Here is a 15,302-nt window from a genome sequence, read left to right as displayed (position 1 = left end):
TAAGTTAACTAAGTAACTTGTTAACTAAGTAACTAAGTTAAATTACTAAGTAAGCTAAATTACTAAGTTACTAAGTTACTTAAGTTACTTAAGTTAGTTACTAACTATACTTAAGTTACTAAGTAACTTACTAACTTACTAAGTAACTTATAACTTAACTTACTTAAGTTATATTTATTTTCTTAAATAATAAAAAGATTTTAATAATATACATTTATGTAGGGATTATATTCTAAAGGGCATAGTGTCAAAATTCCCTTGAAATTATATTAGAAAGGCAAGGTCATCTTGCTGAACAACATACTCTCTCAATATGATAAATCTAACGCACAGTTGTTCTTCCATCTTCAAAACAAACTTGTTTCTTCATTTTGGCACCAGATGTAAGCACTGGCACTTAATGTTGTTTTTGAAAAGTATGTATCTTTAAACTCAGAACTACACTTAATGCAGCAAGATGCTCATGCTGCAGAGGCAATCTGGGCAAACAGGAGATCCATGACTCCTATTGCACGCTTAGGGAGGACATGTTAACTGTGCGTGGAATTGGTCCAAAATATTTAAATCATTATTTCTTTCTCACCTTTCTTCTGTCAAGTATGCATAGCTGAATTTACAAATGTTAATTAAATATAAGTATAATGTGACTCTGCTGTAAACATAACTTTTCTTTTTTTTTGGAGAGAGAAGAGACATGGTTGAACTCTGGAAATACTGGCAGTACACGTGCAATCAACACAGGCAAGAAAAAGTAGAACCCTTACTCATGGCTGATACACAGGCACTGTAATTGGGAGAAGCTTGTTCAATTGTCTCTTTATTAATGATTGGCAAGTAGCTGATGTCTCAGCCCCTGAGGTGCCCTAGAACTCACCCTAAGACATCTAGTGACTGAAGGGGACAACAGCACCCTCTACTCTAACACTATGGCTAGCTGGTGCCCACATGATTGTTAATATTCTGAACACCACTCCATATCTCTCTATCCATTCCTAGGCACTGCTGGTCTCGGCTACTACAGTTATTCCTGAACTTTCATTTTACATTTCCAAAGATAGCTAAAGTTACAGAGCCTACGTGCATGCACATGTGTGCCTGTGCATACACATGGGTGTTTAAGAGAAAGAAATGGGTAGAAGGGAAATCTTATTTCCAAGAAAACAAAGAATTTCATCATGGGTCTTATTTCTGAATGTCAAGGCAAATGCAGATAAGATTCAAATTCATTAGAGATTTGGCTCTTCATCCTGACCAATATAAAAGCTACTGCATTCTCTCATTGCTTACTGGATCTTTGAACCTAGCTAAAGCATATCATACTCCCTATACTGAAAAGAAAAAGCTAATTCCTGATACTAACGAGAACAGAGCACTCATAAACAAAAGATATAGCACTTCCAAAATACATCTAATAACCTAAAAATGTCACCTATAATATAAAATATGTCACCTATAATACAAAATGTCACCTATAATATAAAATGTCAATGTTTAAGCATACCAAAACAACTTCTTATAAAAGAAATTTATCTTTTATCTATAAGGATCAAAAATAATTTATTAAGTAGCTAAACAAGCGTTTAAGATAAAAGGCTTAACTAGATTTAAAAAAATCAAGAGAAATTGTATAGTTTTGAAAATAAATAAAACCACATTAGAAAAACGTTACAGCAATAGTGATTTTAATAAGCCACAGAACAGAAAATTCTATGACTGTTTAAAATGACTCTTGTAGGAACTAGACTGTCACTAACACATATGGCAGTTATAATAGCAAGTTGGTAATTACTACACATATTGATTTGTATAAGATTTATTTTATGTAGCATCATAAAATATAGAAAAAGAATGTTTATACCTGCATAGGTCCAGGAATACAAGACAGAACTCTCTCTATGTTCTCAGTGGTTACATCAACATCATTCACAGCCACAAGGACATCACCTAAAAACAGAGTAACAATACAAGATAGTTGTCTAAATATCCAAAAAATAAAGAGATTTAGAATGGAACACTGAAAATCATCTATTCTGACTTCAGTGAAGTCATCTATTCTGACTTCAGTACAGTGAAAAATGTAGTTCAGACATTCAGGGACCTGTCCAGGGCTATACAGCTCATTGGTGGCAGAGCTAATCTCTCAACTTTACTCCTCTTAATCTAAAATACTACCTAACTTGCACCATAACTAAATACAGCCCCATATATTTAAAAAGATAAAATATTCTCATTCTTGATACAATTGAGAGAATTATGTAAACCTGAAAGTCAAGTGGAAATTTTGTAGCATATGAGAATTACACTTAACAAGATCCAAGCCAACCACTTACATCCACAGTAAAAAAATTCTGCTGAAATTTTAATTAAGTCCGTGTGGTACATCGCAACTCAATACACTGTGGTATTTACTGCTTTAATTTATCTGTGTCTACACATAGTTTTTGCTTCAAAGGCCCCAACCATATTAAAACACATATCACATTTCAGTAAAAACTCCTTTTCCATGGGTTTTTAAAAAATGGCTGTGTTTAACAAATTGGTAAAAAAAGAGATCAGCATCAAAATGAAAATTTACTTACAGATTATAATTACAGGTAATATCAAAATGCCAATGAACTATGTTAATAGAAATATAGACATACCAGTTATCTTTCTGGCCATCCCTAATGAATCATTAAGAAATTGATCAAATAATTCATATTAATTAATTCATTCATTGAGAAAATATTTATAGAGCACCTACTGGGTGCCAAGCAATACTCTAATCACTGCAGATACAGAATCAAACAAAACAGACAAAATCTCTAACCTCAAAGAGCTTAATATTCTTTGGAGGAAATGGATAATAAACATGTTTAGGCTGAGCATTCCAAATCCAAAAATCCCAAATCCAAAATCTAAAACTTTTTGAATGTCAACCTGATGCTCAAAGGAAATGCTCACTGGAGCATTTGAGATTTCAAATTTTTGGTTTGGGGATGCTCAACCAGTAAGTATAATACAATATTTCAAAACCCAAAAAATAAAAATAAAATCTCAAACACTTTTGGTCCCAAGCATTTCAGATAAAGGATACTCAATTGTACAGATGCAACAGTATAACTTCCCACGAGTCTGTCATATTTTTGTACATCTTAAAAGCTGAGGCACTGAGAGTCTTTGTTCTATGTTTTCAAGGAGGTTTGTATATTGAACAACCTTGGACGAGTGTTTCCCTCCTAAGCAAAGGTCAAGTTTGTTTACTGCATGGTATACTAAGTCAGTGTCCTGCTCAATAGCTTATTATTAATAACTGGTCTTTATAAAAGTTGGTGTTTCCTAAGCTTAGAGGTCCTCTTGTTTAGGGAGGAGTTTCTTAGGCCCTCCTGTGAAGGCTTGCAAAACTCTGTACTAGGTTTAGATGCTCAAGAGATGCTATTCAGTTGAGAGTTCTGCAAGCTTGATCATCAAGTTATTATGACGGTCAACTATTGCACCACTCTGAGCAACCTAGCTTTTTAAAGTAAGAATTTGAAGCCTAAAACAAGCATTCAACTTTCAGTTCCACTTAGAAAAATTAAAGGCATCATACCCTTTTTATTCCTCTTAAATAAGAGATTAAACAAGGGTACTATGTTAACTTCTTTGGAGCTGTAGTCCTTTTAAAAAATAGAAATGAACACACTATAGGATTATCAGTGTAAAAACATACCATCTTAGTGATGTGTTCTACTGTCTTCAGTTTATGTTATCCTCAGGGAACCTAAGTAATGAAAGCATTTTAACCAAAAACTCCATTGGATGACCTCCCAAATAATTTTTTTCCTCCAAACCCTAATGTACATATTTCTGTAGCTGGGTGTAGAAGTGAATATTATCTGAAAGTATCACGTCCAACAAATCTCTAGTGGTTCTCAATCTTCCTAATGCCACAGCCCTTTAATACAGTTCCTGTGGGTCGCAACCCACAGGTTGAGAACTGCTGCTCTAATATATCATCACAAAATACATGAAAATAAAATTTAAAAGTGTAGTATACCTAATATTTTTAAATGTTTAGGAGAAAAATTCCCCATTCTATAAAAAGAAGAGTTACATCCACTTCCCAATTTCCCAGATATTTGCTTCCCTGTTTTTCTGAGCACTTTCTCTGAAGTGACGCAGAGATGGCTGGTTTGCTAGAAATCACATTCCTGCAGTGGGCAGCCTGCACTCTAGGAAAGAAAGCCCTTTTCCAACAAACACATGGGAGTCATTAGTATTCTCTCTCCTATTTCAAAGGCTGAAAGAAAATGAACTGTATGAATTGGTTTACACTATTAAGTAAGAAATGGTCCAGAAATTACTGACAGGTAGAAATAAGAGAAAAATTTTATTGATTGGCACATTTAAGAATCAAATATAAAGAAATGAGATCAGTTCATCACAGAACTTAAATCAATTCCTTAATATGAAGTTAATTGTTTGAGAAAACTCATCTATTTCTCAGTATGCACTTTATCAAATAACAAATGTATACTAAAGGGCTACTACATAAGGCACCAAAGGATGTGAAAACATACACACAAAAGTTTGTTTACTACTCTTTATGTAAAATGAATATATAACTTGAGAAATTATTATTATTTTTTGAGACAGAGTCTCACTATATCGCCTGGCCATGGCATCACAGCTCACAGCAACCTCAAAATTCGGCTTAAGTGATTCTCTTGCCTCAGCCTCCCAAGTAGCTGGGACTGAAATTATTTTTGAAACAAAATTATCACACATAAATGTAGGAAAAATAAAGAATATATATGTGTCAAAATATTGCCTTTAGGTATATGGGATTTTTATTTTTTTGCCTAATTGTATTTTCTAAACTGCTTATAATAAATATATATTATTACTATTGCAAAGAAAAAAATTAAAAACTCATATTTAACCAAAAAAAAAAAAAAAAACCCTCCACTGTGGCAGACAGAATAGCAGCCTCCCAAACATGACCATGCCCAAATCCATAAAATATTTGAATATTACCTTACATAGCAAAAGGACTCTGCAGATACAATTAAATTAAGAGATTGGGAGACTATCATGGATTGTGTAAACAGTCCTAATGTAATCATAAGGGTCTTTATAGGTGGGAGGCAGTAGGGTTGGAGACTTGGAGATGCTACAATGCCTTTGAAAATGAAGGGAGGGATCACACACCAAATAATGCAGGTGGCCTCTGATAGCTGGGCAAGGAGGCCTGGAACCTCCAGAAGGAATGCAGCCCTGTGAACACCTTTATTTTAGGGCAGGAAGAACCACTTCAGACTTCTGACTTGCATTATTGCAAGATGATAAATTTATAAATTTATATTGTTTTAAACCACTACATTTGTGGTAATTTGCTATTGCAGCACTAGAAACTGAACACACTTGTCTAACAATATAAAGCAATGTTTGCTAAGTACCAGTAAGGGACCATGAGTGCTGCATGACAGAAATAAGATATATGTACATAGAGTACCTTTGGAGGTCAGAAGGGAAAAAATACAAATCACTTTGTTGAAAGAAGGGATTTATGCATGGAAAGACTGGGAAGTATGTACAGAGCAGTAGGATGAAATCAGTTTGTACATTTAAATTGGTGATTTAAATTAAGCCAAATTTGACTTCAGAGGAAAGAGAATCTGGTTCTTGAAACAGTTACTATACTGCCACTTTATAAATCCAAAATTCAATGTTTAGTGCCAACGTAGTTATTGACAATGAATTTTATTTTGATTATTTTTTGAGGTCCCTCCTCAGCATACCATTCCCAAAGTCCTTGAATAATGGCAGCTTATATATTCTAACTATCATTTAGAACATCTGATTAACAGAATATCACATTCCCTGATGACAGTGAATGGGAAATGAGTGTAAGATTTTAATTTCTCATTAAATTTGAAAATCATATTAAAAATTAATGACTCTAGGAGCACTATAGTTATAATTATACTTACAAATAATTTTTAGTTTTTACCTATGTTCACATGAATGAGGTATTCATCCTTTTAAACCTATTAAGGAGTAAGAATTTTCACACCAGTACAGTTTTTATAATTATAATTTTAAATAGTAGAAAAACATCATAAATGTATTAACTTATAATTTAAATAACCATGCCCTTGTTTGAAATTTTTATACTTTTAATTTTAAAAATACAACTTAAAATGCTTTAATAAGCTTTTTTATCCATATAGATTTTTACTTCTTTTAATCTGGGTTAGCAAACTTTTCCTATTAAGAGCTAGATAGTAAATATTTTAGGCTCTGCAGGCCATATGGTGTTTGTTGAAACCACAGCTCTGTCATTGTAGCTTGAAAGCAGCTGCAGTCAAAAAATAAATGAATGTGGCTGTGTTCCAATAAAATTTTACTTATGGATACTGATTTGAATTTTATGTACTTTTCATATGTCATAAAATATTATTAAAAAAATTTTAACAGGACTGTACAAAATGGGTAGTGGGCCTTATTTGACCTGCTAGCTGTGGTTTGCTGATCTGTTTTAGCTTATATTTTAGGATAAACATCTCAAAATAGATTGATTAGGTTAAATGTACATTGTTGTAGATTAATACTGTACTTACTTCTAAATTACATTTTGAAAAGATAAAATAACTTCCTTCTTTGCTTCAAAAAGAAATCTTTTGGAATTTTCCGCTGCCTATTAATGTGAGCAACATGGCAAGTCAAAGAGCCTGGGAGCAGACATCAGAACACCCGGGTTACAGCTTTATCACTGACTGGCCTTCTGCTCTTGGGGAAGTCATTGTAATCTCTTTGGGACTCATCTGTAGAAAGAAGTAACTGCACCGAAGCTCTTTAGAAAGGCTTAAAAGCACTAAAATTCTGTATTTCCAACAAACTCACTTTCATTTTCTTTTCTACTGGCAAGTAAAAATGTGTGAAGGAAATGATGTGAAAGAAGAAATCCAAAAGTAGCAGTTACTTCCTGTGAGAAAAATCAAAATATTACCAGTATTACAGAGGGTACAAAGAAAAATGTATCCCAAATAACCAAATGAAAAGCATTAGAGAAATAAATCATATATTAGATATTATTAGAAATAAAACCATACATTAGATATTCATTAAAACCATATCAATATTTTTTTAAAAAGTACTTCTAACACTTTAACCAGAGACAATTAAAATGTCCATCAACAGTGAAATGGAAAATAGTGTAAAGTATATCAAAATCAAATATAATACAGAGATGAATTTCTAAGCAAAAGGTTTTATTTGGGAATATATATATAAAAACAGAGTTGTAATTTGTGGCATGTGCATAGACTACGGTGGTCTTAGGTATGTCCTAGGAGCAAAGGAAAAAGTGCAGGCTTCCTTGGGAAACAGAAATGTGACTGCAAGAAAGTTAATTGCCAATAGCAAAGTCTTTCAGAAGCTGGGGAACTCTGTTTTGACAGATTGTAGGTAAAAGCAGTCATGGCAGGTTGTTTAGGCAGTTACTCGGTAAAAGTGGGTTTAGGGTTACAGCAGGTCTTTTAGCAGCTGGGCTTGTGAGAAAGCCCAGGGAGCAGGTTCTTTGTGCACAAATGTGTCCCCTACTTTCATCTCTTAACTCCAAGTCCATTGGGTGTGAGAGGATAACTCCAATTCATACAATCAGCTTTCACAATTCATACAATGGAATACTACATCACAACAATACAGGTCTGTCTCAGAGCACATAATTATAAGCTAAAGAAAACAATACAGGAGAACACACACTATTCATTCCCATTTACATGACGTTCAAGAACTGCTAAAATCAACTCTGTCAGTAGTCTTTTGACTTCTAGATTACCTTTGAAAGAGGTAGCAATTGACTGTGAGGAGACACCACAGAGCCTTCTGGGTACTGAAAATGTTCTATATTTTGATCTGGGTGATCATTACACAGGCATATACATATGTCAAAATCATTGAGTGTACACTTAGGATTTTGTGTACCTTATGAATGGATGTCATAACTGAACTAACAGCATCTTTAAAAAGTACATAAAAACTCTCAAAAATCTAAAAAGTAAACAAAAAGCTTCAAAAAATTTAACACATCTGTTCTACCATACATGTCTGTTCAGTGATCACAGGTGAGAACATTAAGAGTTACACAGAAAATTGTATTTTACTGCTTATCAGAAACAGTCTGCAAGGGAATGGGTGTCTAGAACATTGACGTGTGATTTCTCGAACCCTGTCTCTTCAAAGAGCATTAGCATTAGCTCCTATTCCACTTATCTACTGCTTTCTTTTTAGAAAACTGCCAGTTAATATGAGTAATCTTGCAGAAGATGAAATTAGAAAAAAAAAAAAGGACTGAAAGGATATGTAGCTTCCATAAGTAGCTTCATAATGTCCTTCCTAACATTAGTAGGCAAAAGAAGGAATTCTGTTTGATCAGCTGGGGCTGGCTATAGGTAGTGCGGGAGCTCTCACCTGACTGTCAAACTTTAAGGAAAACTCACCAATAGAACTATAAAAAAAATAAAGATACAAGTCTTTGGCAGCAAGAACAGGAAAAATGGCACCAAACAAGTTCCCCAAGATCTTAGCTGTCTTAAAAACAAATACTAATTAGAAGAGAACAGAATTTGCAAGGAAAGAAGGGAAAGGGGCACCAGTCTCATTGTACTGGCCAGGCATTTTAGACAAGGGGGGGGGTCATTTTATAACTAGTAATGGGATTTCAGATTGCATGTGAAAACCCCACACCCCCAGAAGTGCATTAATGTACATAGTTACCGTTCAATAAAAAAAAGAAAAAAAATAAAATTAAAAAAAAAAAAAAAACTAGTAATGGGAGAAGTCACCCCCAGGAAATGCATTACTTCCTCCTCCTGCCTATGGAGTTATGCCACAGTTCAACCACAGTGTGAAACAGAAACGAGTGAGAAATGCCCATTAATAAATCTTTCCCAGGTTTTGAGGATACTCTCTCATATTATCTTTAAGAAATTTTATTCTTTTATTCTTTTATTTTACACATTTAAGTATACAATCTACTGCAAATTGTTTTTTATGTATGGTATGAAATAAAGGTCAAATTTCTCCTTTACTCCCTACGTGTATACTTTTTGAGAATTTCCACAATTATATATATATTGCTCTCTTACCTATAAGCAATATATACAAGCTTTCTGTTGGAAGATGAGTCATAGATGCATATATGTGTTTAGAGAAAAATACAGATATGGAGTTTGGTAAGTGGTAGGAATTCAATTTATGATTGTTGAATGAATGAATGACATTTATTTGGAAGTGTTAATTCCATACTCTAATGTTTGTAGAAAACTACAGGCCTCTATTTCCCTTTTGTACTTGGTCAATGAAGAGGAATGCTAACAAAGGCCAAAGAAAATTAGAATACTTAGATGAACAATAGTGCCACTACAGTAGAGCTCTCTTTCTTCCTGTGGTTCATTCTCTTTCCCCTTATAAGATGATATAAAAATATGGCTTAGAGGAGGTTCAGCAAACAGGAATACAGATTGGGGAAAAGAAATATGGAGGCTCACTGCCCATCACCATTACCACATCAGGTTTCAAGAGAAAAGGGTAAAATGAATTTTAGAAATTTGTCTGCAACTCAGTCCAAATAGGCATTCAGAGCTGAGGATCTAGCTAAGTAGAAAAAGAATGGATTAGCTGGAGTTCCTCCTCATGTGGGATCCTAAAATTATGGCGGTTACCAAACAACCACACAGTATTTCGTAAACAGAAATCCTGGCTCCTTTTGCTTCCATAAAGAGCTAAAAAAACAAACCTTAGAGATATTTTAGTTCAATCCTATCATTTTACAAGAAATTGAGGCCTAACAGAATGTATATATTAGCTCCTGTTCCACTTATCTACTGCTTTGCTACAAAATGAATCACCAAAAAAATTCAGTGGCTTAAGACAACAATCATTTATTATCTCTCTCAGGGGGTTAACTGGGCTCAGCTGAAAATTCTCACTTGGGGTTGCTTCTGCAGTTACAGTCAGATGGTAGGTGGGGCTGGATTCATCTCAAATGCTTCTGCACTCACATCTGGTGGCTAGGGCCTCCACTAGAGCCATCAGTCAGATTACTATTCATGGCTTCTCCACATGGCCTGGCCTTCCTCACAAAAAAGTTCTGAAAGAACAAGACCGACATCATCTTAAGCTTAAGTTTTGGTTTCCCTGAAGTTAAGTTTCAGGTTCTCAGAAGTCAGGACACAGGAACATGAAGCCACCTCAGTGGCCCCTACCAATCAGACACACAAGACCTCACGTAGAGGTCACTCCTTTCCCCTCACCCATAAAAGCCACCCTCTCCCTTAGAATGGGGCCTTTAGCCTGATCTTGCTGCGCTGAGATACTGGAGGCCCAGGCTTGGGAGCTTGAATAAACTCTCTCTCCTGCTTTTGCATCGTACCCTGGCTCCCTGGTGGTTCATGGTGACCTGGGCACAACATCTGGGGACTCGTCTGGGATCCCCAAAATCCCATGGACCCCTTGGGGAGAGTTTGTAAGTGTCTGAGGTGCCTATGTCCTGTGTTCTGTGTCCAGCCTGTTAAGAGTCTGATGCTGGTGTAGGGTCAAGGCGGACATGCTGGGTACCAACTAGCAGGGAGAAGTGGGAGACGTCTCCCCTCCCCAGGCAGATTGGGATGTGGAATCCTCAATCAGTGTTGAGGGGTGCTTCTTTTGACTGATAGTGTGTGGGTCACTCCTGCTGGGCCGCTGATTGGCTGCTGTCCCAGTTTCGGTTTCATTTTTGTACTCAGTCTTTTTTTTTGGTTTCGATTCGTCTGTCTGTGTTTTGTGCTTTGTGAGCCTTGTTCTGTGTTTGTGGTTTTAGGGTGTGGGCGACATGGGTCAGACACACATGACACCTTTAAATTTAACATTAGCTCATTTCCAGGATTTCAAGGGGCAAGCCCGGCAGTATGGGTTCCAAGTGAAGAAAGCTAAACTTGAAATCTTTTGCAGGAATAAATGGCCGACTTTTAATGTCAGCTGGCCACCAGAAGGCACCCCCCCATCTTCCGATTATTCTCCAGGTTAAAAATGTTGTTTACAGGTCTGGAATAGGACACCTAGATCAGATTCCATATATCACTGTACGGCAAGATTTAGTGGAGAACCCACCAGACTGGTTAAAGGCCATGCTGCCTCCAAGTCCCAGCAATCAAAAAGAGATAATGGCCTTAAAAGAGAAACCCCTCACACTCCAAGCAACCCATGCCCCTGCAGCCCACTGCCCCAACCCCCAACCCCTTATACCTCGTTTTGAAGGGAGGCACAGATTCAGAAACCCTCTTTCCACCTCCATACCACCACCCCGTGTTCTCACCCGCAGGGGCCAGATAATGAAGCTGTCCCTTTAAGAGGAAACCCAGCTAGGAGCCCGCTCCACACTCACCAGAGGGCGCGGCAAGAACAGCCTCGCATCACCGCTGACTCTATGGCCCTCCCCCTTCAAGCAGTCGGCCCACCCGTTGAGGAAGGAGAACAGCCCCTGCATTACTGGCCTTTTACAACCAGTGACTTATATAACTGGAAAATGCAAAACCCCCCTTTCTCTGAGAAGCCCACTGCACTTGTTAACCTTTTAGATTCCATTCTCTTTACACACCAGCCTACCTGGGACGATTGCCAGCAACTCCTACAGGTCCTGTTCACAACTGAGGAGCAGGGGCAAATTTTAGCAGAAGCAAGAAAGTCCATCCCCAGAGAAGACGGGACCCCTACCCTTAACCAGGCTTTGACTGATACAGCTTTCCCCCTAACCCAACCTAGTTGGGATTTTAACACAGCTGAAGGTAAAGAGAGGCTCCAAGTTTACCGTCAGACTCTGATGGGAGGGCTTAGGAAGCCTGCCCGGAAACCAACTTAGCAAAGGTATACAGTGTAGTGCAGGAGAAGACAGAGACGCCAGCAGCATTCTTAGAGCGCATAATAGAGGCGTTTCACACTTATAGGCCTATGGATCCAGAGGCAGAAGATAGTAAGCCTGCTGTAATTATGGCTTTTGTCTATCTGCCTCAGACATCTGGCAGAAACTTCAGAAAATAGACAGGCTAGGTAGATAATCCCTTCAGGATCTGTAGATAATTGCAGAAAAAGTGTACAACAATAGAGAAATTCCAGAAGAGAAGCAGTCATGCACAGCTAGGAAGAAGACCCAAGACCTGGCAAGGATTTTGCTGGCCACCAAAGCAGGAACTCCGGAAGATAAAGCTCGACAGCTAAACTACCTTGCTAAAGGTAAGGCAACAGTACCCTGGGCAGGCCCGCCATCTAGTAATAGACCCCGTCTCCACAAAGACCAATGTGCGTACTGCAAAGAAAGTGGACATTGGGCCTGTGAGTGCCCTAAGAAGAGGGATCCAGAGTAGAGAAACCAGGTCCCTGTGTTAGAACTTGGAGAATTAAGTGATTAGAGGGGTCAGGGCTTGAGACCCCTCCCCGAGCCCCGGGTAACTTTGAAAGTGGAGGGGACCCCGGTTGACTTCCTGGTTGATACCAGGGCCCAACATTCAGTTCTGATCAAAGACAAAGGGTCCCTAGATTCCCGGAAGTCTTGGGTGCAGGGCGCCACTGGCATGGAACAGTATTCATGGACTACCTGAAGAACTGTGGACCTATGCATGGTTCAGGTATTCAATGCGTTCACGGTTATTCCTGACTGCCCCACCCTCTCTTGGGGCATGACCTCCTCACCAAGATAGGAGCACAGATCACTTTTGAGAAAAACGGGCCCCAGGTGACTGATCAACAAGGGCACTCAATCCAGGTATTGACCATCCGCTTAGAAGATGAATATCGGCTACATCAGCCTCCTCAACCAGCCCCCTCACCCAAAGACATGACAGAGTGGCTCCGCCAATTCCCTGCATCATGGGCTGAGACGGGAGGAATTGGGCTAGCCTCGCATTGGCCTCCCATTCTAGTAGAACTAAAACTAATGGCCGAGCCTACCCAGGTGCAGTAATATCCTATGTCTCAGGAGGCACAGAATGGTATATTGCCCCATATCTGGAGGCTTAAAGAGGCTGGAATTTTAGTCCCTTGCCAGTCGGCCTGGAATACCCCACTGTTGCCAATCAAGAAGCCTTTAACAAACGATTACCGGCCTGTCCAGGACTTGAGAGAAGTCAACAAAAAGGTAATAGATATTCACCTCACTGTGCCTAACCCGTATACCCTCCCAAGCTTGCTGACTCCAACTCAGACATGGTATATAGTGTTAGATCTTAAAGATGCCTTTTCAGCCTCCCACTAGCCCACAAAGTCAGCCCCTGTTTGCCTTTGAATGGAGCAACCCCGAATGTGACATCCATGGGCAGCTCACCTGGACCTGCCTACCATAAGGGTTCAAGAACTCTCCCGCCATCTTTGATGAGGCGTTACATGAAGACTTTGGCGACTTCTGTAAGACACACCCTGATCTAAACCTATTGCAGTATGTAGATGACATCTTATTGGCAACAGACTCAGAATCCAAGTGTGTCCAAGGAACGTGAGACCTACTGGCCACTCTTGGCTCCCTCAGCTATCGAGCCTCAGCAAAGAAGGCTCAGCTTTGTCAACAAACTGTGACTTATCTGGGATATGGATTGAGGGGGGTCAGCGGTGGCTAAACCAGGCCAGAAAAGAAACGGTACTGAAAATCCCAGTGCCTATGTCACCCCGGGAAGTTAGAGAGTTCCTAGGCTCAGTAGGCTTTTGCCGGCTCTGGATTCTGGGCTTTGCTGAAATGGCCAAACCTCTGTATGAAGCCACTAAAAACACTCAACCTTTTCGATGGACAGAGGAACAAAGTAAGGCTTTTCACACCTTAAAGAAGGCCCTACTGCTTTAAGCCTTCCTGACATTACCAGGCTCTTTCACCTGTACATTGATGAACACAAAGGAGTAGTGAAAGGGCTGTTGACTCAGACTCTGGGGCCTTGGAACCAGCCAGTGGCTTATCTGTCAAAAAAACTAGATCCTGTAGCAGAGCGGTGGCCTCCGTGCTTGCGGATTATAGCTGCTACCGCCCTTATCACCAAAGATGCAGATAAACTCACTCTAGGACAAGAACTAATAATTACAACTCCCCATGCCATAGAGGGGGTGTTGAAGCAGCCCCTGGACTGGTGGATTAGCATTGCCCAACTCACTCATTACCAGAGTCTGCTCCTCAACCCTCCTCGGATCCAGTTTGCACCTAAGGCAACACTCAACCCAGCCACCCTCCTGCCAGACCCAGACCTGGACACCCAGCTTCACGACTGCTCTGAGATCCTGGCACAAGTACACAGCACCCGCCATGACCTGAAAGATCAACCTTTGCCTGATGCAGAGGTAACCTGGTATACCGATGGCAGCAGTTACATCAAAGATGGCAACAGGTTTGCTGGGGCAGCAGTAGTGACTGAGACTGAAGTAGTATGGGCTGATCCCCTCCCGGCTGGCACCTCCGCCCAGAAGGCTGAGTTAATAGCCCTCACAAAGGCCCTGTCTTAGGAAAAGACATGAGACTCAATATATATACTGACAGCTGGTACACGTTTGCTAATGTGCATGTCCATGGGGCAATTTACAGAGAATGCGGGCTGCTCACAGCTAAGGGAAAAACTGTCAAACATAAAGAAGAAATACTTGACCTTCTCTCAGCTCTCTGGCTCCCCCCAAAGGTGGCAGTAATCCACTGTCCTGGACACCAGAAAGGAGATACTCCAGTGGCAAGGGGAAATAGACTAGCTGACTTAACCGCCAGGCAAGTGGCTGAAAACACAAGCCTAGAACTTCTCCTCCACATGCCAGATCTAGGATCTCGAAACTTGCCAGAAGCTCCTGATTATACCGCTGAAGACTTACAATGGATGTGTCAGCTCCCTATGGTACATGCCCCAGAGCAGTATAATGGGTGGTGGCTCACTTGTGATGGAAAAGTTTTACTTCCTGCAAAATTAGGGCAGGAAGTCTTACAGCGGATGTACCGCGCTCTACACACCTGGGTTCCAGAAAGATGAAAGACCTACTCAGACATACAGGTATCAAACTACAAGACCAAAATGCCAAAATTGATGAAATAGTTGCTTCCTGTAAAGCATGCACCCTCACCAATAGTCAACCACAACCCCCAAACCCGGGGTCACGACAATGTGGGACGAAGCCAGGTGTGTACTGGGAAGTTGATTTTACTGAAGTCAAACCAGGTAAATATGGATATAAATATTTATTAGTTTTCATAGATACTTTGTCTGGATGGGTAGAAGCCTTTCCCACCAAACTTCTAAGAGTTTCTTGATTACAACTTGTGTGGTCAAGATATAATGCCTAGGCTC

At 39.3% G+C, this 15,302-nt stretch overlaps 1 protein-coding gene across 1 annotated transcript in view; it reads right to left on the bottom strand.

The window, feature by feature from the left end:
* INTU (inturned planar cell polarity protein) overlaps window positions 1-15,302 on the bottom strand; it is an 89,194-nt gene that overhangs the window by 56,601 nt on the left and 17,291 nt on the right. Inside the window, exon 3 of the mRNA XM_003795530.1 lies at window positions 1,859-1,944. Within this exon, the coding sequence (XP_003795578.1) occupies window positions 1,859-1,944 (86 nt within the window). The remainder of the gene's footprint in view (window positions 1-1,858; window positions 1,945-15,302) is intronic.

Source organism: Otolemur garnettii, unplaced genomic scaffold (assembly GCF_000181295.1).
Source record: "Otolemur garnettii isolate 467f Iridium unplaced genomic scaffold, OtoGar3 scaffold00093, whole genome shotgun sequence".
Lineage (NCBI taxonomy): Eukaryota > Metazoa > Chordata > Mammalia > Primates > Galagidae > Otolemur > Otolemur garnettii.
Note: the sequence above shows the minus strand (reverse complement) of the source record. Positions and strands in the feature narration are given on the sequence as shown.